Genomic DNA, 25,442 nt, shown 5'->3' on the forward strand with positions numbered 1-25,442 from the left:
AAAAGAACTTTAAAAAGCACCCATTTAATTTGTCTATAGCAGATTATTGCCTCTAGTGAAAGGCATTTCATTAGAATGATTGGGGCAACAGATCATTACTGAATTGAGGAGTGTGCACGAGAGTGAAAAATGAATATTTGACAACTCTGTCTGCCAGCCTGGCAACTAGAAGAAGGCAATAGAATGAAGAGGGATTTAGGATGGGAAAAGACTTGAGTATTTGTTATGCCAAGAAGTCCAGTAGATAAAGAACTTACTAAAGATACGTAGTGATGATGAATGGAGCAATATCCTTAACAGTAGGAAAAGCTGGACTCTAAAGCAAACTTAGAGTGATTAGTGTTAGAAAGAAGCTTACCTTTTCCTTAGAGATGGGAGGGAAGAAGCATAGAATTGTTTCATGTTAGAGTAACTAGGTCAGTCTATGAAATAGTTGCATTTACTTTTCTGTTCAACCAATGTAATAGAGAATAAAAATGTTCATTCTGGTGACTATTCCGCCTTTATATATAGATGTCATCTTATATTTAAACCAATTTTAGTAACTTCTTTTGACCATGTGTGATTTTTCTGTTTGATTTATGCCCTATGACCAAAATGGATTACCAGCTGAAAAATACGTAGTATACTTAATGTGATCTTTGAGAATCATGACGATTTTAACATGCTTTATTTGTTTCAACAGTCCAAAGCGGCATATGTACTCTTCTACCAGAGACAAGACACTTTCAGTGGAACTGGCTTTTTTCCTCTTGACCGAGAAACTAAAGGTGCTTCAGCTGCCACAGGCATCCCATTAGAAAGTGATGAAGATAGCAATGATAATGACAATGATATAGAAAACGAAAACTGTATGCACACTAACTAATGAAAGTCCTAGAAGCCATAAAAGAGAGACTTTCCTGCTGGTGGTATCTATTGAAATGATGAAGTTACCCACCACATTAAACAAAAGTCTGAGATGGGGAGTTTCAGATAACCGAATGTAAATCCTTTATCAGATTTTAACTTGTGCAGTACTTGAAGTGAAACACAATGAAAACTTTAACAGAAATTGTCTCTTAATACATTTACAGTCTTGTAATTACAAGCTAAATATATATAGGAAATCACAAATAAATCCCTTTTAAGTTTGCTGCTGTTTTGATGAATTACGTTTTCTTTAATTTTTTGGATGTGAGTTAATTGATGACAAATGTTAAATTTGTGGATGTTGGTCATTTATTTGCTCTAATACTGCAAGAAAACTATGGCTGAACTTAGTTTTTGGATAATCTAGTTCATGTGCATTAGGCTGCCACATATATTACTATAATATTTAGCTGCAGTATCAATGTGGCATAAATACTGCAGTAGTATTCTTGGAAAACCAAATTTTCAAATCTATCCCTGGTAATCTACATGGGCCTATTAAAAAACCAAATCATGATATAAGAAACAATCTTGGAAAAGTTATTTTCTTTTGTAGTATCACTAAAAATCCAGAATATTATGTTCATCTTACTGCTGCTGTGGAAACAGGTTCTAGATTTCACACTCCATCTAAAATCATTTTTCAGTTAAATGTAAGTATTTTTTACTGCTATTTGGATCTATTGCTTAGATACTCAAAAATTTTTTGACTTGCTTTAAAATGCGTATCTTTAATCTGGTGTGGTCCAAAATTAAAATTTTTGCTGTCTGTTTTTCTCTACCCCATTTTTTGGTAATTTGGCAACTTTTAGCTCTTCCAATTATTGTAATAGAAGGACAGACTTAAGAATATTCTGTATCCATAGTAATAACTACATCAAGCTTAAGATGAGAAATTTTTTTCATATACTGGCCTTTAAATCATTAATGGACAATTGGCTTTAAAGGTAGGTCTGTTAACTTTCTTTGTGTGTTCCTGATGGAATTCACCATAGCCTTACAGCTTTTCTCAGAAGGTAACTTGTTATAAGAAAATTGGCATTGCATGTTCTAGAGTCAGAACCTGTATAGTATATAAAGCATACAAACCTTGAATTTGATTTAAGTTCACCACATTCAAGGATCCAGGATGCCAAAAATACGTGTGAACATTTGAAACATTTTTCATTTGCTGCTTTTTCCCTTTAATCTAGTTGAAAGAATGTATTGTTGATTGGCATACAATACTGCCTTTAATAGAAAATCTAAATGCTGGGGCACATTTCACATATCGACTACCTGAGAAATTGCTTTGTGTCCCACTGTTATTAAAGCAAAAAGTATAATGTTCTTCACTTGAACTAATCAAATACAATAGATTATAAATTGTGTATTGTAAATAAAAGTTCACTCTGTGAGTGCACATTTTGGTAAATTATTTATTTATGTTAGCATTTAAAAGTTAAAAGAAAAAATGCATTTGACCAGGATAAATGAGGTATGTTGATCATGGCTTTGCTTTATACCTTGATATTAAAGCTGGTTTTTCATCCTGGTATTTTAAAAGCTGCTTTGGGTTTTTTTTTTTTTCTTTTCTTTTCTTTTCCTTTCTTTTCTTGCTTTTCTTCTTTTTTTTTTTTTTTTAATGTAAACTAACCTCCTGCATGACAGAGGTTAAAATTTTGTCTGCACTTGAGTTCACTTGAGTTTACATTTGAAATGTGCATGTTTATTTATACAGATTTCAATAAAGCTATTTAAGGCCTTATTTAGTCTTTTATTTCTTACTCTGAATCTTTTGATTAAAAACCCCCTATTTTTATGGGTGGGTGACTATATGATAGACTTTTTAGTTATTATATAATTAAAGATAGAAAAGAAAGCATGTCAGAATAAAGCAGATCCTCTTAAGGATGTGTTTCAAAGTTGATTTTTAATTTAAATATTCATTAAACATTTATTTATGCACCTACTAATCACTGTTCTGTAGTCTTGAGATAGAGCCATAAACAAGCATCCCTCCACTCACAGAGCTTGCAGTCTTTCTGCTGTCTACCACCTAATAGACTTTTCATTTTTCTGAGGTTTACAGAAAAACCAAAATTAACTTTTTCCAGCCCTGGATTGTAGACTCCACCCCAGTTGTCCGTGGAGACCCATTTCTTTTCAATGCCTTTGATTAACTTCTATTCCCACCAAAAGAAGTGTTTTTAAAATAGAAAATGATGTTAATAATACCATTGAATTTGTCAAACTCAAATGACATTGTCAGCTGCAAATAAATAAATAAATAAAAACAGTGCAAAAGGTTAATCCATACTCTAATTAAAAGTAGATATTCATAATAATATCTAAGTAGATAGTCTAATAATATCTAATTATAATAATAAGGGTGGTAGGAATGTAGTCGGTCTAGAATTCTACTGTTAGCTTTTCTACTTAGTAGTCAGATGACTTTGAATTTAATCTCTCCCAGTATGTTTCTTCACCTATAAAATTATAATAATAATAGCATTATTGAGCACTTAAAATGGACCAGGTAGTATATTAAAGTGCTGTATATAGTATCTCATTTAATCCCATAGTAGCTATGAGGTAGAGACATTCATCACCACTGTTTTTCATTTGGAGAAACCAAGGTATAAAGCAGTTACTATTCCCAAGTTCACATAATTACTATGTGGTGGAGCCAATATTCTATCCTCAGTTCTGTATACTCCCTCCCACTTTGTTATAATGTCTGCCTCACAGGATTTTTGAGATCTCAAATGAGATCATGTATTTTATGGAAAGGTGCTTTGTAAACTATGTAGTATACTCATTACTGATTTAAATTTAATACAGCACTTTTTTCCTTGTTCATCTAACTCAAGTATGCCCTTCTTTACATTTCCGCAAATGCATCCCTAATTTTCAGGACTTTTTTCTTCACATATAATTTAGTTTTAATTAATCTCTGCAATAGCTATAGCTTGATACTTTGTTTAAAGATCTTGCTTTCTCTTATAGTCTGTTCTTCTTGGCAGTCCTATATTTATCCTTGCTTTCCTGGCAACTCACTATAAAACCACACAAACCTTTGATTTGGGCATGAAGAAAATCAGTAACTATTGATAGCTTCTGTGTAAGGACAGAATTTAAGGACAACACTTCCTCATCAACTAATCTCCGTGAGGTAAGGACATTTTATAAGAAATAAACCAGGAGGGGCACCTGTGTGGCTCAGTGGGTTAAAGCCTCTGCCTTTGGCTCGGGTCATGATCCGGGGTCCTGGGGTCGAGCTCCGCATCCGGCTCTCTGCTCAGCAAGGAGCCTGCTTCCCCCTCTCCCTGCCTGCCTCTCTGCCTACTTGTGATCTCTGTCTGTCAAATAAGTAAATAAAATCTTTAAAAAAAAAAGAAAGAAAGAAAGAAAGAAAGAAGCTAGGAGACTGTAAGAAAAGATGAGGTGAGTCTCTTTCATTGGCTTACCAAAGGGGCAGGGGATGGGGTGTGTGCAGAATCTTTCACCCCAAAGAGGAATTGACACTATTATTGGTGCATGGTGAAAATAAAAAGCAGGCCAACTTTTGGTCAGTTTTTTTATGGTTTGTTTGTTTTTTTTTTATTTATTTTAGGAAAAACCTGGGGGGAGGACACAGGAGGGAGAAGCAGACTCCCTATTGAGTGTGGATCCCAGTAGGTACTCCATCTCACAACCCTGAGATGAGCCAAAATCAAGAGTCAGCTGCTCAACTGACTGAGCCACCCAGGCACCCCTATGTTTATGTTCTTTATTGACAATACATTTCATTACTGCCTACTTCCCATCCTCCCTTCTTGTTATGCTCCTGATCTTTGCTTGTGCAGTATAGATTAGCACATTCTCTTTAAGTTAGTTTTTAAGATACAAATGTGGAAAATTCTTGATTGTTAGGGCAAAGAACCAGAAATCCTCTAAAATCTCAGAAAAAAAATTCATTTCTGGAGCCAAAGAATAGTGGAAATCTTTCTTTGCATTTTTTACTTTTATTTTTTTTTAAGATTTTTATTTATTTATTTGACAGACAGAGATCACAAGCAGGCAGAGAGAGAGAGAAAGGGAAGCAGGCTCCCTGCTGAGCAGAGAGCCCAACGCAGGGCTTGATCCCAGAACCCTGGGATCATGACCTGAGCTAAAGGCAGAGGCTTTAACCCACTGAGCCACCCAGGTGCCCTAGTTAATTGTATTGTTTATTTTATGATAAAATAAAATTTCTGTTTTCCTTTGAAATCACTTCTCTTGAAAATATAATTACGTTGATAATTCCCAAATAATTCTTTGAATGGCACTCAAAAGCACTAAAAGATAGAGGTGAAAGGAGAATATATGGATATCCTTCTTGACTTATATATGAAGTTGCAGAGCTGTACTACATTGTTTTGTTATCAGATTTTTGCAATGAGAAATATATATAATCTTATAAGCATTTTAGATTGTGGAACATTTCAGTTAGATATGTGTATTTTTCATATGTTTAATTCATATTTACTATATATCAAACAAAAAAATTTCCAAATAGTCCAGACAAAACTTTCATTTAAAAAATATACTCAAATTTTTATAAGCTACATAAAGTAGATTTTTAAATATCATAATTGGGAAGTTAAAATGTACATAGTAAAATTCAAATATTGATCAAGACTTATTTGCAGTAATGATGGAGTAAAGAACTTTTTAGTAGGTAACATAAAACAGGCAGTAAAAAAAATTATTTTTGGCAAATAAATACATTGGGAAACATACTCACCGCACATCATACATCATACAATAGTCTAATTGTATCCCGTCTCTACCTTTTAAGAGTGCAGAAATTGCCAGGGTAATGAAAGATAGACTCTTAAGTTATTAAGGGAATCTAGAAAGTAGATAAACCATTTAAGAAAATCAAGAGTTGACATAATAGAGTCTAGAGTCTCAGAGGACAGGGAGCAAGTGAATCAAATAGATTTTGGTGTAATATTTTTTTCTAGAAATGTCTGTTGGATGTGATTATACAAAGCAGCTAAATATACAGCTCTTCTGTAATTGTTCTTTTAAATGGAAATCCTGGAAGAATAAATATTTTCAGTATCTTCCAATATGCACAAAATCAAATATTTTAAATGTTTAAACTGTTTTGGTAATTAACTATGTTCTACTGTAGAAAATCATTGTTGATGATGGTACTCGTTTTGCCCAAAATTTCCTCACATCAGGAACTTGCAGCTTGTTCTATATAGTTTGGTGAAACAAGAAATAGTTTCATTTGCTGTGACCTTCAAGTCCATTGCTAGCTGGAGTTAAATCTACATACATAAAAGTAAAACAATAAATATGGAATCATCCCAACAGTCTTTTCCCATAATGTGTATTCTTACCTTTTTCTCAATAATGACACATTCTTATAATTTCCCAAACTTGTTTAAAAGCTTAACTATCAGGGCGCCTGAGTAGCTCAGTGGGTTAGGCCTTTGCCTTCGGCTTGGGTCATGATCTCGGGGTCCTGAGATCGAGCCCCGCATTGGGCTCTCTGCTTGGCGAGGAGCCTGCTTACCCCTCTCTGCCTGCCTCTCTGCCTACTTGTGATCTCTCTCTCTCTCTGTCAAATAAATAAATAAAATCTCTAAAAATAAAATAAAAGCTTAACTATCACCTTGTTTTAAATTCTTAGTTAAAATCTTTCAGGATTTTTAAACTTTGTAACATCTCAAGTCTCATTAAACTTTTATTACAGTATTTACTTTTCTTTTAAACTTTGTAAAAGAGCATCAGAGGTTCATTGATTCATTAGATATGATTCAGATAATTTAGACTTATGTAGTAAAGTATCTCATATATGTCTGGGCTTCCATGTGTGCCTTCACTGTTTCTTCTAGCCTGCTTTCTTCTGATATTGAATTCTCCCTATAAACAAGTAAAAGTATTTCATTTTCTTTATGGTGAAAACCATCTTCCATTACGTGAGGTGGTGAATTACCAGTGTCCTGAAATAAATAAGAATTATTTTAGACTTGCCCTCAATTGCAAAAAATGAGAAAATAAATTAGAAATATGGAAAAACTACATTTTGTTTTAATTTGAGGAAGGATTCCTGTATAACTTTTAAATATTGAGTGACTTTAGTAAGATAAACTCTTCAATTTAAAGAACTCAGAATTGGGGCACCTGGGTGGCTCAGTGGGTTAAAGCCTCTGCCTTCTACTCAGGTCATGATCCCAGGGTCCTGGGATCGAGCCCCGCATCCGGCTCTCTGCTCAGCAGGGAGCCTGCTTCCCCTCCTTCTCTCTCTGCCTGCTTGTGATCTCTGTCTGTCAAATAAATAAATAAAAATCTTTAAAAAAATAAATAAATAAAATAAAGAACTCAGAATTAAAATCTGTTTTGAGCCATGTGTCTATGTGTAAGTTGAGGTAATACTGCAGATTCAAACAGTGAACATCAGTAGTTACAGATACTTGGGTAGTATATTTGTTGGGAGACAGTGAGGTATGGTAAGGAACATTCTATATTTAAAAATATTTCCCCACAGCTAACTCAAAAATCATTAGCTTCTGATTTTCAGTTTTCTGAACCATAAAATGATACCAGTTTCTTGCAAGGTGGGTAATAGACACATAGGTGTGAACTTTGAGGTTTTGCAAAATAAGAGTGTTTTCTACTATGGACACCTAGAATGTTGTATCACTTATCATAAAAGAACTCTTAAATGGAAGGCTCACATTGAGCTTTTGAAATTATTGTTGAATTAGATATTTTTAGCAAAAGAATAACCAGTAGGCTGGGCCAAATTAATTTTTTTTTTCATTTGTTTTTAATCTTTGTCCTAGCTCCTGTAAAAGACAGAGCAGAAGTATTATTGTGATGGTACACTTGAGAATTAAAAGTTCATCATGGAATACTAGAATCCAGTTGCATACTAACAAATATGATTTTTAAAGCTATTCTTGATTGTAACTTCATAGCTTTTATATTAACTTTTTATTTTTTAGAGTGGGGAGGGGCAGAGGGAAAGAGAGAATCTTAAGCAGGCTCCAGGTCCAATGGGGAGCCCAACACGGGGCTCGATCTCAGAACCCTGAGATCATGACCTGAGTGGAAGTCAAGAGTCAGACGCTTAACTGCCTGAGCCACCCAGGCACCCCAGAGAACAACTTCTCTGCCTTTGGCAGGCATGGATTTTGTTGGTTTTTTTCCCCCTAATTTCATTAACCATTGTCTATAATCATTTGAGTCAAAGATAATAGTTCAGACTCCAGAGGTTATAGCTTTTATTATGTTTGGATATATTTAGTAACAATTATAAGTATTTGAATTTAACGAGTATTAAATAACTCTACATGTTATGGCAGACTGAAATGTAGCAGATCCAACTCACCAGGATTGTGTCTCCTGACCACTAGTCTCTTCTTATTCCAGTTCATTCTCTATTCTGCCAGAGTGATCACCATTTTAAAAAAATAAAAATAAAAGATTCTGTTCCTCTCCCAACTCAAAGTTCTCTTCTAACCCCTCCATTAGGAGAAGAGTGGTTTGGAGCATAGACCTGGTGGTTAAACCACTTGAATTCTAGGCCTACCATCTTCTTGCAAGTCATGTTGCCCCTCTGACTCTAACTTCCTTAGTTTATAACCTAGAACAGCTGTAGAATTTCCATCTAGGAGAGCTTGGGGTCTGATTAGAAGGAAGTGTGAGACTGTTAAACTGCTTATTTGCTTAGCGAGCACATGATTTTTCACAGAATGCAGTTTAGTTGTGGAGAGCTATCAATAATTATTGTGAGGAAACCAAACTCCCCATCTACCTGAGCCACCCACTTCTGACTCTGTATTACCTACCTTTCAAAACCGTGAGGTTTAAACTATCTTGATCTTAATGAAGAATGTAGCAGTATTTTTTTTAATATTTTATTTATTTGTTTGACAGACAGAGATCACAGGTAAGCAGAGAGGCAGGTAGAGAGAGGGGGAAGCAGGCTCCCTGCTGAGCAGAGAACCCAATGAGGGGCTCGATCCCAGGATCCTGAGATCATGACCTGAGCCGAAGGCAGATGCCCAACCCACTGAGCCACCCAGGTGCTCCTGTAGAATTATTATTACTAGTAAAGTACCCACATGTGGGAATGACTGTTCTCTCTTTATTATTCATTCTCAAGGATACTATGCTTTCTTTAGCAAGAGAGCAAAGAGTAAGGTAACAGTTGGTCTACCAAAATTGGTGCTTGAGGGAAAAGTTTGAGAATTTGGCCCTTATTTAACTCTTCACCTTCCCACAAACAAATTGTACAATTTGACGACTGTGGGCTTTTCCACATACTATTCGAGCTTGCCTTGGCTTGCCATATCTTCTACCTGACAAATCCCTATACACATTCTTCAAGACTTAACCCAGCATGTACTTGCTTGGTCTTCCTGACACATCAGTTGCCACCTTGGGCTATAATTCACATAATTTTCTTAACCTATTAGACTGAATTATCTGATGGAAGGATTTTGTTCAGTGTTCCTAAATGTGCTAATTGTTAAATGAAGAAATTTGCTCAATATCTCAAATATCACTGTATTGTGATTTTTTTTATCCCTAACATATTACTAAGTACATATTGTTAAATCTTTAAAAGTAAATTTGCCTTACAAATGTACACTAAAAATAGATTAAAAATTAAAATACAGTGATGGTCTAAATTCAGTATCATTTAAGAAATTTGGGATATTCAAAATAAAATAAAAATAGAAAATAGAAATTAAATGAAAAGAATGTAAGAAATATAGTTTATATATTTTTTAAAGACGTTTTTATTGGGGCACCTTGGCTCAGTGGGTTAAGCAGTTGAGTCCTGATCTCAGCTCAGGTCTTCATCTCTCAGTCATGAATTCAGTCCCCGCATGGGGGGACTCCCACATGGGGGAACACCCAGTGTGGAGCCTGCTTACAATACATACGTGCGTAGGTTTTTATTGTAAAGAATTATGTCTTCCAACACATCTTACGTGGTTTCCGTGGCAAAGTAAAGCATGCTGTGACTAGGCTACTTAATTTCCTTTTGTCCATCTGATGTCTTTCCTTTAAGATTGTCCATTTTACTTGAAAAGAGTCCAGGGTTTTCCAAGAGAATAAACAACTACCAAAAGTAAGATCTAGGCTCTTTTTGCCTCTTCATTGACTGAAAGTATAATCAACAAGTCTCTTCCTCCATCTTCTTAGAAGGTAGAGTTCTTAAATGCTAATGAGAATTTCCCTAGTAATTGCAGAGAGAAGGGCAGAGAGAAGACAGCTCCTTGCCTTAAATGATAACCCTATTCTCCCTCTCCTGTCAAGGGGCCTGCTTACTCTTCACAGATCCTGAGACACTTCTGTTCACTGAAAACTTTTATGCCTTCTTGTCTCTACCCTTCTCTTTGGCTGGTATCTCTGTAAACTTGAATTTTGACCTAGTAATCCTTCTGTAACTCTTGTCTCTCTACAACTCCATTGGATCTCCAAGGGCATGGTTTATCTATCCAGATTCTGATGCTTACTCATATCCTGCGGGCTTGGTTTGTCAAAATGTGGTGTTGGGATTTACCCCTAAAACTCTAAGTTACTGTTTCATCTTCTCTGTCTTTGTAGGTCTTCTCTTCTTGGACTCCCTTGATCTGCCCTCTTCAAAAGCTGCCTATCATTTATAAGAAAACTATATTGACTACACTACCTATAACTAAACTGTTAACTTCAGGGATGAGAGAGGTCCTTCCATAGTAAATCATTTGTGACTGTATTTCCACAACTGTCACATTGTTGTTATTAACATAATTTCAAATACAGAAAAACCAAGTTCTTGGAAAATATCAGGATCAAAATCGCTACATGCAAATTATTTTATCATTTAAAAAATGGGGAAATAGAGTCCAAAGATATGTATAAAAACGTTAATTTCACTTGCTTTGATGAGGCATTGACATTACTTCATTGCTTCATATGTTGTTAAATAGAAAATAACATTCACAATCACTAGAAATATAAAGAAATGGGTAAAGATAACCCATGTGTTAGAAGTGGCAAATAAGGGCCTTAATTATAATAAATAAATTAAAGAATCTATAGGAAAAGGTTAGAATAAATAGAAGAGAACAAATAAGAAATAGGGAATTTCAGGATCTATATGAAAATTATTGAAAAAAAAACAAATAGAAATATTAAAACTAAAGAATATAATAACAAATCAAAAACTATTGGTTGGGATTGAGGCAAAACAGAATAATTAGAAATAAGTGAAAAAGAGGTGCCCGGGTGGCCCATTCATTAAGCATCATGTCCCCAGGGACCTGTGATCCAGCCCACATGGGGCTCCTTCTCAGCAGGGAGCCTGCTTCTCCCTGTCCCACTCTCCCTGTTTGTGTTCTCTCTCTCCTTGTCTCTCTGTCAAATAAATAGAATGTTTAAATAATAAAATAAATAAAAATAAGTTAAAAATGTATCCAAAATAAAAGGGGTTTTTTTTGTTTGTTTGTTTCAGGATACATGGGTGATTCGGTCAGTTAAGAGTATGCCTTCAGCTCAGGGCATGATTACAGGGTCTTGGGATCTAACCTTGCACAGGCTCCCTGCTCAGCGGAGAGCCTGCTTCTCCTTCTGCCATCCCCCCTGCTTGTGCTCTCTGAGTCGCTCTCTCTGTCAAATAGTCTTTGAAAAAGAAAAGGGGTGGGAGGGGCTCTTAATTAACAGAGACTCAAAAACCTGTGAGACAGAACCAAACAGGAGAGAGAGAAAATGGAGCAGAAAAATGTAATTGAGGAAAGATAGCTGAAGTTTTTCCAAATTTGGTTTAAAAAAAAAAAAAAAAAAACCCATCCAGAAATCAAGCATACCCCAGGCAGGATAAATAAAGAGAAAACCTTATAGTCAAGCTGATAAAATTCCAAGGTAAAAATTTAAATTCTTAAAAGCAACCATAGGGGGAAAGTCTCACTAAGGAAATGATGTGACAACTAACCATTTCATTAGGAACAATGCTAGGAATAAATGGGATAAGATCTTTAAGGTGCTAAGAGGTGTGGCAGGGAAGGGGGGAACTGTCAAAATTAGGATTGACACACAGGAAAATATCTTTCAAAATTGAAAGCAAATTAAACATTTTCAGATAAAAACAATATATCCACTGGTAACCTATACTGCACATTACGGGAAATAAATGCTGGAGGAATTTCCAGATGGAAATTCAGATCTACATATAGGAAGGAATGAGAGCTCTGGAAATGGTGAGTAGAGTATTGTGGATAAATATAGAGTAGTTTTACTTTCTTAGAAATACTGAGATACTTGTTTAAAGCAAAATGAATGATAAGTACTATGAGATTTGTAATGTGAGAATAAAATAGGCAACAAAGGATGAGAGGAGTGTATGTGAAATTATACTGTTGTATATTTCTTACATTATATGTGAAATATTAATGCAAAAAGATATATTAATAATGTATATTACAAATCCTAGAATCACACACAACGAACCAAAGAGGCATAACTAAAAGCCAACTCTAAGAGACAAAATGGGAAAAACTGCTGTCTCTCCTCCCTGCCCAGAAAAAGTAAAGATAAGAAAGGAAAGAAGAACAGAAAGAATAGAAAACAAAGGAAGATGGTAGATTTCAACCCAATCATATCAGTAAAAAGTGTAATGGACTAAACTCTCTAAGGCAAAGATTGTAAGATAGGGAAAAAAAAAATCCAACTATATGCTTTTCCATTTAAACATAAAGACAAGTTTTAAGTAAAAAGATGGAAAATAATGCACCATGCAAACACCTAGCATAAGAAGTTTAATGTGGCTATATTAACACAAGATGAATGATACTTTTAGAACACTACATGCAACAAATGCATGTGGAATAGTCTATGTAGATCAAATGCTGGCCCATAGTTAAGTAAATTGCAAAGGATGGAAGTCATACAAAATATGCTGTCTCACCACCAGATAATTATGTTGGTAATAGATAATAAGGTATCTAGAAAATCAACATGGGTCAAAGAAGAAAAGTACATGAAAATTTGTGGGGTGAAGCTAAAACATTTTCAAAGGAGATTTATGACTAAAAATGCTTATTCTAGGAAAGAAGGAGTTGTGGTTTTTTTAAAATTTTTATTTATTTATTTGACAGATAGAGATCACAAGTAGGCAGAGAGAGAGAGGAGGAAGCAGGCTCCCCGCTGAGCAGAGAGCCCAATGTGGGGCTCGATCCCAGGACCCTGAGATCATGACCTGAGCTGAAGGCAGAGGCTTTAACCCACTGAGCCACCCAGGAGCCCCAGAAAGGAGTTTTAAAATAAATTGTTTCAGCATTCTCCTTAAGCTCATAAAAGAAGAACAAATTGAACGCAAAGGAAATAAGAAATCAGTGAAATCAAAAATGGAGAAAAAGCAAAAGCTGATGTTTGAAAAGTCTAATAAAAGTAGTAAATTAGCAAGACTGTATTAGTTTGCTGGTATTCCATAACAAAAGACAAATACCAAACAACAGAAAATCATTTTCTCACAGTTCTGGAGACTGAAAGTATGAAATCAACATGCTGGCAGGGCTGCCTCTGAGGTCCTCTCTCACTGGTTTGCAGATGGCCACCGGCTGGCTGCTTCTCATTGCCACTCTATACCTCTGGTGTCTTTCTGTGTGTTCTAATGTCCTTATTAGGGCACCAGTCATAGTAGATTAAGGCCTACCCTGATGGTCCTATTTTAATTTAATCACCTCTTCCAAATCCCTTACTCCAAATAGAGCCAATTTTGAGATACTGGGAGTTAGGGCTTCATTATAAGAATTTTGAGGGAACACATTTCAGCCCATATCATTGATAGAATAAATTATCATTATCAGGGACGAAAGCAAGAATATCACTGTAGATATTATATAGATTAAAGGAATACTATTTTGAACTACTTTGACAATAAATTCAATAACTTAGATGAAATGGACAATTTCCTTAAAGAGTACAACCTAACAAAAATAGAATTTATCACAACTGACACAGAAGAAATAGAATTATGAAAAGCTCTATATCTTAAATAAATTATATTTGTAACTAAAAACCTTCCCACAAAGATAAAAGAAGGTTTGGTCCCATCAAGACACTAAAGCCCACTACAGCTTCTCTGTTTGGTGAATTACAACTAAAATCTTGAGAATATTAATAAAGCAACTATGTGAATGTTCTGAAAAGTACATAAAAACAAGTGGATTGTGGAAGGAAGTCAGAAGTTGGAAAAGCAATCCATAAAGGGGTGAATTTTCTGAGTGTCTTTTGTTCCATGCCTATTCTACTAAGAACACACCGAGTTGTAGAAATATAAATCATGTAGATGGCTAACCTCAAATAGAACCTTGTGTTCCTGTCTAAAGGAATCATGAAAGGGGAAACTTGCAGGCTAGAAAATGTAACCAGAATTCTGGAAAGGAGAGATTTATGGAAGGTGATTAACTAACTCAGCATAACACTTAACACTCACCTCTGATTTGTTCATGGACCGGACAAATCTAAAACATAACCTTTAATATTTAGACCATTGCTCAAGTTTCATACTAACCCCGAGAAACACATGTGTGTGATAGACCCAAAACAACATAGCAGAAGCTCTATGTCTTGAACTGAGATTTAAACCATGGCCCAAATCTCAGACTGAACCTGAGTGATGGAGGTGTGGGAAAGTCTGAAAAGAAAATAGAAAAGAATTTGAAAGCGGAACTGAGATTGGAAGCACTGCCGATAAGAAAACAAGACAGGGGTGCCTGGGTGGCTCAGTGGATTAAGCCTCTGCCTTCAGCTCAGGTCATAATCCCAGGGTCCTGGGATGGAGCCCCACATCGGGCTCTCTGCTCAGCAGAGAGCTTGCTTCCCTTCCTCTCTCTCTGCCTGCCTCTCTGACTACTTGTGATCTCTATCTGCCAAATAAATAAATAAGAATCTTAAAAAAAAAAAAAGAAAGAAAGAAAAAGAAAAGAAAACAAGACAGAACTTCCTGTCTGAGCTTAAACTAGGTTGATTGGTTAAGAAGAGGAAAAAAAAACATAAACACCCTCCATGGGATTATAAAAGAACCCACAGTCTACATAGCATCACAGTCACAATATCCAGGATAGAATCCAAGATTACTTGGCATACAAAGAATGAGAAAGATGTGGCCAATTCACACAGGAAAAAACAACCAACAGATTTTAAGACATATAACTATAGTAATAAGACGTACTATTGGCAGAGAGATAAACTCAGAGGTCAATGTAACAGAATAGAGAGACCCAAAATATTGTTACTCAAGTACAGCCAATTGCAAAAACAATTCAATGGAGAGAAGATAGTCTTTTCAGCAATGACCCTGGAGCAATTGGATATCCATAAGCAAAAGAATAAGCTGAAAATTCACACTTCATACAAAAATCAACTCAAAGTGAATCATAGATTTAAATGCAAAGTATAAAAGTATAAAACTAAAAAGAATCAACATAGTGAAAATTCCAAATACTGGTAAGAAGAATACAGAAAAAATGGATCTCATTCGTTGCTGGTGGAAATACAGAATAGTAGAGCCATTCTGGCAAATAATTTGACATTTTCTTTAAAAACTAAACATGCAGTCATCATACAACCCAGAATCACTCTTGACATTTATTCTAGAGAAATGAAAACTTAGGTCTTCATAAAAACCTGAACAGGATTGTTCATAGCTTTACTTGTAATAACCCAAAACTGGAAACAGTCAAAATGTCTCTCAATAGGTAAATAGTTAAATGAACTGCTATATCCATATTATGGAATTCTACTCAGCAATATAAAAGGAAAAAGCTATATATAATAATTTCATTGGATCTCAAGGGCATTGTGCTGAATGAAAAAAATCAATTTCAAAAGGTCATATATGATTCCATATATATATATAATTCTCAAAATAACAATATTATAGAAATGGAAAGCAGATTAGTGGTTTCCAGAGGTTAGGTGGTGGAGATAAGTTGTGGTATGACTGTAAAAGAGTAGCACAAGAGAGGTCTTCCTGATGATGGAATAATTTGGTATTTTGATTGCAGTGGTCATTACACAAATCTACACATATGATTAAATGACATAGAACTATATACACGCATTGTACCAATGTCATTGCTTGGTTTTGATATTGTACAATAATTATATAAGATATAACCACTGGAATAAACAGGATGAAAGATACATAGTGTCTCCCACTGTACTATGTTGGCACCTTTTTGTGATTCTCTATTACAAGAGGAAGAGGTTTTAAAAGTTAAATACTTAATTACTGGATGGTTTTCAGTGGCATAATGGCAATATAAGAGAAAAAAAGTCTTTGAACCTGAAGAGTGATAAACAGAAATTATACAGTCTGAAGAGCATGGTCCAGGGAAGACTTTTGAAAAAAGAAAAGAACACCATCAAGGATCTGTGGGATAGTATTTTCAAGGAAAATAACAGACATAAAACGACTGAAAACTACTTAAAATTTTTTTTAATCTTAATAGAACTAGAGAAAAATGAAATATTGCATATAGAAAAACAATGATTTGGATGAGCTTGGATTGTGGACCCATGAAACCCAAACAATGGGAGAACAGCTTTAAAGTGCTAAAAGAAAAGAACTGTCAACCTAGGATTCTATGTCCAGCAAGAATATCCAACACAATGCAAGAGATTTGAAGAGGCATTTCACCAAAGAAGATGGCATATACACAAATGAAAAGATGCTTAACATAAGCCATTATGAGGATTTATGTAAATTAAAGCCACAATGTTTTATACCGCTATTGATCTATTGGAATGGCTAAAATAAAATAGAACGCTCACCCATTACCAGTGGGAATGCAAAATGATATGGCCCCTCTGCATAACAATCTGGCAGTTTTTTATACGGTTTAATATACACTAACTATACAACCCAGTAATCCCACTTTGAAATGAAAACTTATTTAATGAAATGAAAACTTATTTAATTCATAAACTGATAGATCTCATAGTACAGTACACTCAAAAAATGTTAATTTTATCCCTAAAATGTCAGTTTTACTCTTAAAAAAAAAAAAATCTCTGGAAAAAAAAAAGGCTCGAAGTTTTACTACTGATTTCTGCCTATCTATCTTAGGAAGAAATAATACTAATCTTACACAAATTTTTCCAGAAAATAAAGAAGGGAACACTCCTCAATTCATTTCATGAGGCTAACATTAACTTGGTACTAAAACCTATCAGATGGGGCGCCTGGGTGGCTCAGTGGGTTAAGCCTCTGCCTTTGGCTCAGGTCATGATCTCAGGGTCCTGGGTTGGAGACCCACATCGGGCTCTCTGCTCAATGGGGAGCCTGCATCCCGCCCCCCTCTGCCTGCCTCTCTGCCTACTTGTGATATCTGTCAAATAAATAAATAAAATCTTTAAAAAAAAATTAAAAACATATCAGATTCAATAAACCTAGATGCAGGGGCACCTGCGTGACTCAGTTCGGTTAAGTATGTGTCTTTGGCTCAGGTCATGATCCCAGGGTGCTGGGTTGGAGCTCTGCATCTGGCTCCCTGCTCAGCCAGGAACTTGCTTCTCCATGTCCCTCTTCTGTTCACCCTGTTTGTGCTCTCTCTCGTTCTGTGTCAAGAAATAAAAATCTTTTAAAAAATAAACATAAACATAGATGCTGAAATCCTCACAGACACATACAAAAGTTAGCATAAGAATCCAACAATTTTTTAAAAGAATAGTACATCCATGACCAAGTGGGGTTTATCCTAGAAATTCAAGGTTAGTTCCAAATCTGAGTCATTGCTCATTGGATATAGAGTTTCCATTTTAAAAAATGAAAAAATTCTAGAAATCTGTTACAGAACACTATGCTTCATATATTTTGATGGTCTGTCATTAGATGTGTAAATATTAATAATTATATCTTCTTGCTGTATTGAACCGTTGTTAATATATAATATCCCTCTTTGTCTCTTGTATCTTTTTAAAAAATTTGAGTCTGGGGGTTCCTGGGTGGCTCAGTGGGCTAAGACTCTGCCTTCGGCTCAGGTCATGATCCCAGGGTCCTGGGATCCAGCCCCGCATCGGGCTCTCTGCTCAGTGGGGAGCCTGCTTCCCCCTCTCTCTCTGCCTGCCTCTCTGCCTACTTGTGATCTCTCTCTGTCAAATAAATAAATTAAAAAAAATTTTTGAATCTGATATTAGGGTAGTGAACCCTGCTCTCTTTTGGTTACTCTTCGCATCAAATACTCAATTCTTTCACTTTCAACTTGTTTGTGTTTTTGGATCTCAAGTGAGCAGACAGTATGTAGTTGGATCATGTGTTTTTACCCATCCTGCCAGTCTCTGTCCTTTTAGTTGAAGGTTTTAATCCATTTAAATGTAAAGTTAGTACTGACTTGTCATTCTGCTATATACTAATTCAATCTCCTTACTAGTAATTGATCTGTTTAGGTTTTCCATATCTTCATAATTTAGTTTTTGTAGGTTGTATGTGTCCAGGAATTTATTCATTTTTTCTAATATGTTGGCATATAATTGTTCATAGTAATGTCTTACGATCTTTAGTATTTCTGTGGTTGTAATATCTCTTCTTTCATTCTTGACTTTCACTGAGTTCACTTTTTTCTTGGTGAGTCTAGCTAAAGGTTTGTCAATTTTGTTCATTTTTTTCAAAGAACCAGCGTTTAGTTTCCTTGATCTTCTCTATTTTCATTTTAGTCCCTATTTTGTGTATTACCACTCTGATCTTTATTTCATTTCTTCTACTAACCTTGAGCTTAGTTCTATTTTTAGTCCTCAGAGGTGTAAGGTTAGGTTGTTTATCTGAGATCTTTCTTTTTTCATAATGAAAGTATTTACTACTATCAACTTCCCTCTTAGAACTGCTTTTTTTGCATCACATAAATTTTAATATGTTGTGTTTCTACTTTCATTTGTCTAAAGATATTTTTTTGATTTCCTCTTTGATTTCATTTTTGTCCCATTGGTTGTTCAGGTGCATGTTATTTAATCTGCACATATTTGTACATTTTCCAGTTTTCCACTTATAATTAATTTTTAGTTCTATACCATCGTGGTCAGCAAAGATATTTGATGGGATCTCAATCTTCTTAAATCTATTAAGACTTGTTTTGTGGCCTACTAGATGATATATCCTGGAAAATCTTTCACGTGAGCTTCAAAAGAATGTGTATTCTGCTACTGTTGAGCAGAATGTACTGTAAATGTCTTTTACGTCCATCTGATCTAATGTGTAGTTTCATTTTGCTTTTTTCTAATGTGTAGTTTTGAGCCCAATTTTCCTTATTGATTTTCTGTCTGGATGAGCCATCTATCAACTCTTGAAAGTAGAAAGATTTAGTGAACTTCCAAATTATAATAGAACACTACTGAGAACTTCCCCCCCTGAGTCTGTCTCAGGTCCTCTAAAGCACTCCATTTATACTACACCCACCTCTACTCTTTTCCCCTTTAAGTGGTCAAGGGGGAGGGAGAAACACTGGGTTGATGAAGTTTGTTCTCTGCCAGAGTGATGTCATCTCTGATATAATTACATTCCAGCAGGCAGATGACTTACGTGAAAAGATTGGTACGATATTCCTGAAGCAACTTTTCTCCTCTACCTCTGCTCTCCCCTCTTCACATCCTTTGGAGAGGCACCATGCTGCTAGTTAAAAGTATGAAAAGGTGGTGGGGCACCTGGGTGGCTCAGTGGGTTAAGCCTCTGCCTTTGGCTTGGGTGGTGATCCTGGGGTCCTGGGATCGAGCCCCACATCGGGCTCTCTGCTTAGTGGGGAGTCTGCTTCCTCCCCCTTCTCTCTGCCTGCCTCTTTGCCTATTTGTGATCTCTGTCTGTCAAATAAATAAGTAAAATGTTTAAAAAAAAAAAAAGCATTGCTCTTGTCATCTTACAATATTAAGAACCAAATCAGTACTTGAGCAGGCTATTACAATGCCATGAGAGAGAGGGGAGGAAAAGGCAGGATGCAAGTTCTTCTGTGTTTATCTATACTGTTTTCTAAGTTCCTCTTTCTGTCCCTCTCTGTCTCTGTCCATCTCTTTCTCCCTCTGTGTGTGTATTCCTCTTGAAGAAAATAAACTAAGAAATTTCCTGGTCAAAGTACAGGAAAAACTGGCTATCTCCTATTAGAAAAGTAGACAGGTTTCAGTTATTACTATTAGTGGTTAAACCAAGATGTAGTCAATTCTAGCCAGAAGGGGGCAGGAGTGTCAGCTGTATGTGTCATTGCAATTTTTCTGCTCTTTTTGAGAGCTGTATTAAATAAGAAGTGCTTCTAATCTGATGTGTCCGATCTTTTCATTTTTAAGGTGTACACCTTGTGCATAGTAAAAATGACTTGGTATTGTCATGTTAAAACTGGAAAACTGGAAGAAGTTTCTACTGATTATGACTCTCAATTTTTGATTTCCCACAAAGACGTGTCCTCTCCTTAGACCTCCACAGAGCAAAATCTTCTACCTTCACATTCAGCAGATAATCTCAACTGGAGACAGAAAAGGGGGGAAATACATATACTCTCGAGATATCTGACCTCACCAGCCAGGCAACCTTGGGCTTATTTAAGTTGTCTGCTTAAGACATTTGCAAAGACTAGAGTGAAAGTTTTATTAGACTGACCAGGGAATCACACCCCTCAGGGACTCCACAGTTAAGAGAATACATCCAGCTGACACTGAGAGGCCAAGCCAAGTATATCCTCATGTTCTCTGATCTCTTGGCCTTCTGCCCTCACAATGGTTACAATAGAGGGCCATGCATTCCCAGAAGTCAGAGTCAGCTCAACTATGTTAAAAAGTAGGGTTTCTTGTATGTTTCCAGGGATCTTACTTTTTATCCCTTTGTTTAATATTTATTTTACAAAAGATGTTTTGAGTTCCTATACAACATACAAAGTATTCATACATACAAGATACAAAGTATTGACTTGTTCCTACACAACATACAAAGTATTCTCTATCACTTTCTCTAGGCTTCATTTGTGCTTTCTAAATATTCCTTAAAACAAACAGATCTGGTATAGAAAAGAATACCCCTCAATTTCCTTGTTTTTATTATTTAATTTCTTCTTAATCATGAGTATTTTATTTTAAGTGTTTAAAAATAATGCAGGCTGGGGCACCTGGGTGGCTCAGTGGGTTAAGCCTCTGCCTTCGGCTCACATCATGATCCCAGGGTCCTGGGATCGAGCCCCGCATCGGGCTCTCTGCTCAGCAGGGAGCCTGCTTCCCTTCCTCTCTCTCTCCGCCTGCCTCTCTGCCTACTTGTGATCTCTCTCTCTGTCAAATAAATAAATAAAATCTTTTTTAAAAAAAATAACGCAAGCTGAAGGTGATAGAAGGATAACATGGACAGATTACCTTGGAATGACTGTTCCAGCCTGGACTTCTATTTTTACATGAAGGCAAAATAAGCTTCAACCTATTTTTTTTTTAAATAAACTTCAACCTTAATAAGCCATTGTGTTTTGCATTTCTGTAACTCAAAGGCATACTTAATTCACACTAACAGACTAGGTGAGATTTATATCTAGTACAATTAGATTCGAAAGTCCAGTCTCCTTTCCTTATGTGTATGTAATACAAAAAATGTCATCAAACCACATCTCTTTATCATTTAACATTGTAAAGTGAAGTGCCCACATAAATATCTTTGAAACTATGGGGTTTCTTAACAGCCATATAATATTCTACTGTGTCTTAGTTTAACCATTACTCTATTTTTCATGTATTACCATTCTACTGAAGAAGAGTGAATCCCCTTGTGTATCAGTTTTTGTGCACATTGCTAATTATTTTAGGAAAAAGTCCGATGTGGTTAGTTTTTATAGCTTTACTCTCATCTACTATTGGGATTTTATTGTTCTTTTTAGAAAAAAGTCATGTTTTATATTTGTAAAAGAATATTTATGTAATGAATGTGTGAGTTTGAAGAAGAATAAAAAAACACCATGGAGCCCTTCATCCAATCTCAGAACTTAATTATAAGTATTTGTAGCTGTCTGTGGGCTTCTCTCTAATCTCAACTTCTGCCAACCCCCAGAGAAAAATACTGAAGTTTGTGGTTTTCATTCTTCCCTTGTTGTCATTTGTCTCAGCATATATCTATCTCAGTTGCTGAAGCCAAAAGTCTTGGAGTCATCTTTGATTTCTTACTACTCTCACCCCCCCATATCCAATCTGTTAGCAAATCCTGTTGGCTCCACCCTGAAAAAATATATCCAGAATTCACCACCACAGCAACATTCTTCTCAAGGCACCACCTCTCACCCGAATCCTCAACGTAGCCTCCTAACTTGATTCTCTGTTTCGCTCCCATTCCATCTATTTTCATTACAGTGGCCCCAGTGATTCTGTTTAAACCTAAGTCAGATCATGGCAGATCATGGATTTATACAAAACCCCCAGTGGCTCTCAGAGTAAAACCCTGCAATATCATAGAGAGAGTCAGTCTCACTCTGCCTTGCTTTTCTAAACCTGCATCCTACTACGTTTCTCGCGCCAAGTACTCCAGTCAAACAGGCACACCTGCTGTTCCTGAAACCCACCCAAACCACTCAGACCTTGGGGCTTTGGTATTCGCTGTTTCTCCTGTCTGGAATGCTCTCTCACCAGATACCTGCATGGCTCAGGTCCTCCCTCTAATATCCCTTCTCAGAGAGGCCTTCCCTGGCCACCCTGCTACTCTCCCTACCACTTTCTAGCCATTTCCCATTATGTGTGTCTTTAGCACTTCCCACTCCCATATATTTAACGTACCTTGTTTGCTGTCTGTTTCATCACCAGAATTTAAGCACCATGAGGTCAGGCATTTTTGTCTTTTGTGTTACTGCTGCCTGTATCTTTGGTGTCTAGAACATAGCCTGGCACATGGTAAAAAAAACATTTGCTGAATTGAAATTGAATTGAGTGTATATATGTATTTTTATATATTGCTTAGCTTTGTGGTTTTAGGAAAATGATATCATCCCCCATGTATACATCTATGACTTGATTTGTCTCCTCAACATTATATGTCTGATTTATCCACCTTAGTCTGTATGGCTATAATTAACTCATTTTCACCAATGTGACATTTCAATGAGGGTATCATTTAATTAACCATTCTTCTCTTGATGGACATTTGTGTTGTCCCCTTGTTTATTTACATGTGCACACATGTGTATGTAAACATTTCTATATTTATAAACATGTACACATATGCTTTTGGGTTCTTAACATGTCTGTGGGATGAAGTGTTATTAATGGAATAGCTGGAATAGAGGGTATACCCCTTCTTTTATTTAAAAACATATTCTTTTTTTTTTTAGAGATTTTATTTATTAATTTGACAGACAGAGATCACAAGCAGGCAGAGAAGCAGGCAGAGAGAGGGGGGAAGCAGGCTCCCTGCTGAGCAGAGAGCCCAATGCAGGGCTCGATCCCAGGACCCTGGGAACATGACCTGAGCTGAAGGCAGAGGCTTAACCCACTGAGCCACCCGGGCACCCCTAAAAACATATTCTTAACTGTGGTAAAAAAAACACATAAGATATATCATCCTGACCATTTTTAAGTTTGCATTATAGTTAACCATTAACAGTTCAGTTGTGTTATGTTTATTCACATTGTTGTGCAATGGATCTCAAGAACTTTTCATCTTGCAAAACTGAAATTCCATACCAATTAAATAACAACTCTACATTTCCCCTCCCTCTATCCCCTGGCAACCACTATCAGATCTTCTGTTTCAATAATTTGACTACTTTAGAAAACATCTATGCTACCTAAAACAATCTACACATTTAATGCAATCCCTACCAAAATACCATCAATTTTTTTCAAAGAAGTGGAACAAATCCAAAATTTATATGGAAACAGAAAAGACCCCAAATAGCCAGAGGAATGGTGAAAAAGAAAACCAAAGGTGGCAGCATCACAATTCCAGACATCAAGCTCTGTTACAAAGCTATAATCATCAAGACAGTATGGTACTGGCACAAAAACAGACACATAGATCGATGGAACAGAAAAGAGAGTCCAGAAATGGACCCTTAACTCTATGGTCAACTAATCTTCGACAAAGCAGGAAAGAATGTCCAGTGGAAAAAAGACAGCCTCTTCAACAAATGGTGTTGGAAAAACCGGACAACCACATGCAGAAGAGTGAAACTGAACCATTTCTTTACACCACACACAGAAACAGACTCAAAATGGATGAAAGGTCTCAATGTGAGAAAGGAATCCATCAAAATCCTTGAGGAGAACACAGGCAGCAACTTCTTCAACCTCAGCTGCAGCAACTTCTTCCTAGGAACATCGCCAAAGGCAAGAGAAGCAAGAGCAAAAATGAACTTTTAGGACTTCATCAAGATCAAAAGCTTTTGCACAGCAAAGGAAACAGTCAACAAAACCAAAAGACAACTGACAGAATGGGAGAAGATATTTGCAAACAACATATCAGATAAAGGGCTGGTATCCAAAATCTATAAAGAGCTTATCAAACTCAACACCCAAAGAACAAATAATCCAATCAAGAAATGGGCAGAGGACATGAACAGACATTTCTGCAAAGAAGACATCCAGATGGCCAACAGACACATGAAAAAGTGCTCCACATCACTTGGCATCAGGGAAATACAAATCACAACCACACTGAGATACCACCTCACACCAGTCAGAATGGCTAAAATTAACAAGTCAGGAAATGACAGATGTTGGCGAGGGTGAGGAGAAAGGGGAACCCTCCTACACTGTTGGTGGGAATGCAAGCTGGTGCAACCACTCTGGAAAACAGTATACAGGTTCCTCAAAAATTTGAAACTAGAGCTACTCTATGACCCAGCAATCGCACTACTGGGTATTTACCCTAAAAATACAAATGAAATGATCCGATGGGGGCACATGCACCCGAATGTTTATAGCAACAATGTCCACAATAGCCAAACTATGGAAAGAACCTAGATGTCCATCAGATGAATGGTTAAAGAAGATGTGGTGTATATATACAATGGAATACTATGCAGCCATCAAAAGAAACAAACGCTTGCCATTAGCAATAACATGGATGGAACTAGATGGTATTATGCTGAACGAAATAAGTCAATCAGAGAAAGACAATTATTATATGATCTCTCTGATATGAGGAATTTGAGAGAGAGGGCAGGAGGGGTCATGAGGAATAGGGAAGGTAAAAATGAAACAAGGTGGGATCGGGAGGGAGACAAACCGTAAGAGACTCTTAATCTCATGAAACAAACTGAAGGTTGCTGGGGGGTGGGCGGTAGGGATAGGGTGGCTGGGTTATGTACATTGGGGAGGGTATGTGCTATGGTGAGTGCTGTGAAATGTGTAAGCCTGATGATTCACAGACCTGTACCCCTGGGACAAATAATACATTATATGTTAATTTAAAATGAATGAATGAATGAATGAATGAATGAGTGAATTTGACTACTTTAGATATGTCTTGTAAGTGCGATCACACACTATTTTTCTTTCTGTGACTGGCTTGTTTCACGTAGCATAATGTCCTCAGGTTTCACCCATATTGTAATATGGATTTTTTTTTGAAGTAT

General features: G+C 36.2%; 1 protein-coding gene across 5 annotated transcripts in view; it reads left to right on the forward strand.

The window, feature by feature from the left end:
* Nucleotides 1-2,659, forward strand: part of USP15 (ubiquitin specific peptidase 15) — a 116,149-nt gene extending 113,490 nt beyond the window's left edge. For all 5 annotated transcript variants that reach the window (XM_080811221.1, XM_080811222.1, XM_080811223.1 and 2 more), the window contains one exon: nt 686-2,659. In XM_080811221.1, the coding sequence (XP_080667347.1) occupies nt 686-868 (183 nt within the window). In that variant the 3' untranslated portion in view covers nt 869-2,659. The remainder of the gene's footprint in view (nt 1-685) is intronic.
* The last annotated feature ends 22,783 nt before the right edge of the window (nt 2,660-25,442 follow it).

The sequence above is a fragment of the Martes martes genome, assembly GCF_963455335.1.
Source record: "Martes martes genome assembly, chromosome: 8".
In the NCBI taxonomy this organism is placed as follows: domain Eukaryota; kingdom Metazoa; phylum Chordata; class Mammalia; order Carnivora; family Mustelidae; genus Martes; species Martes martes.